The 1413-nt window shown below is 47.8% G+C and overlaps 1 protein-coding gene across 1 annotated transcript in view; it reads right to left on the bottom strand.

Moving 5' to 3' along the window:
• Positions 1-1169, bottom strand: part of LOC123146177 (50S ribosomal protein L13) — a 4485-nt gene extending 3316 nt beyond the window's left edge. The window contains exon 1 of the mRNA XM_044565767.1: positions 826-1169. Within this exon, the coding sequence (XP_044421702.1) occupies positions 826-1068 (243 nt within the window). The 5' untranslated portion in view covers positions 1069-1169. The remainder of the gene's footprint in view (positions 1-825) is intronic.
• Positions 1170-1413: the final 244 nt, after the last annotated feature.

Raw genomic sequence — 1413 nt, 5'->3', positions numbered from 1 at the left:
CGCCAACATCAACAAGGGACAGGTCTGGTTGTCTCGCGATTTTGCAGCTTAGTATTTGTTCTCTCATAGATTTAAGTTGTGAATTTGGCCAGTGTTTGTGTAAAGAAATTTCCTTTGTACAACTCAAGTTGAGCTGAAGAACAATATGATCTAAGTTGTGAATTTGGTCAGATCTGTCTAAAGAAAATTGCTTTGTACAGGTCAAGTCGAGCTGAAGAAAAATATGATATATAATTAAACATCGAGAGGGTTATTAATCTTACCACTAATTAGTGGTTAAAAGACTCGTGTTCAAATCCAGAATTACTGAGAGATGAGAATTGACCTAGTAAGTAGTAACACAATTAATTAGCATGATGCTATACGGCCAGTATCATGCTTAACCTTGTTCGCTGAGCTTTGATAGTTAGAGACAGACAGCCTGATTGTTCTGCCGCTCATGATAAAGATGCCGCTAGTGATAAGAAATGCACTGGCTGTTGTTGCATCCCATTTCCCCTGTACCTCCTTATCTTGTTGAGCCATTTTGTAATACGTACGTAATTATCTATCTAATCGTGACTTTGCTTGCAAAATGTAAACAACAACAGGATGGGATAAAAACAATCAAGAAAATTAAGTACTGTATCAGATTAGTCATGGATAGCAGTTGGCATGATTCGCCCTGGATTAATGCTAGCAACTGACAATAATGAGCAAGTCTTCTAATCGTTCACAGCAGCCAACAATGAATGTTTGATTTGATTTGCACGTACCCAGCAGGTCCCAATCAAGCTAATGATTAATTAGGAAGATCGGTGCCTCGAAAGAGAAGTAGTGACTCACCTTCAGGTTTCCGGTGTAGGCCGGCGGTGCAGCGGATCCGGGCGCGGCGGCGGGTGCGGAGGACGAGGGAGGGGAGGCAGCCGGCGGGGCCTTCTGGGAGGAGGAGGAGAGGAAGCGGGAGAGAAGGCCTGGTGGCGGGGGCGGGGCTCGGGCCAAGCTCCGAAGTGGATTTTGCTGCGGCGGTGCCGAACTGGGGGCGGACGAGCGGAGCAGGAGGAGAGCGCGAGCTCGCGAACGCCACATCGTCGTCGTCGTCCTCGGCGGCGGCGGCGAGGTGCTGTGGTGGTTCTCTTGTGTGGTGGGGACGCGGAGCACGGGAGAGAGGCAGTGAAAGGTTTCGCATTAGGGTTTAAGGCCTTAATGGGCTATTGTTGGGCCACCGGTACTATTTGTGCTAGTGTCTAAAAAAAAGTTGAATCTCAAATGTCTTCTCTACAAAAAAAAAGTTGAAAAGGGGCAACCGACCGGGGTCGCACCCAGGCCTGTCCCATAATGTAAGAGCATCTACAACGGATACCGCCGCCACATAGGACCGACCCGCTATATATGGCCCGTGCCGCCCCGCCAATTCCCAAAAAAAAAAACCAC

The sequence above is a fragment of the Triticum aestivum genome, chromosome 6D (assembly GCF_018294505.1).
Source record: "Triticum aestivum cultivar Chinese Spring chromosome 6D, IWGSC CS RefSeq v2.1, whole genome shotgun sequence".
Classification (NCBI taxonomy): Eukaryota; Viridiplantae; Streptophyta; class Magnoliopsida; order Poales; family Poaceae; genus Triticum; species Triticum aestivum.
This window is presented reverse-complemented; position numbering and strand designations above follow the sequence as displayed.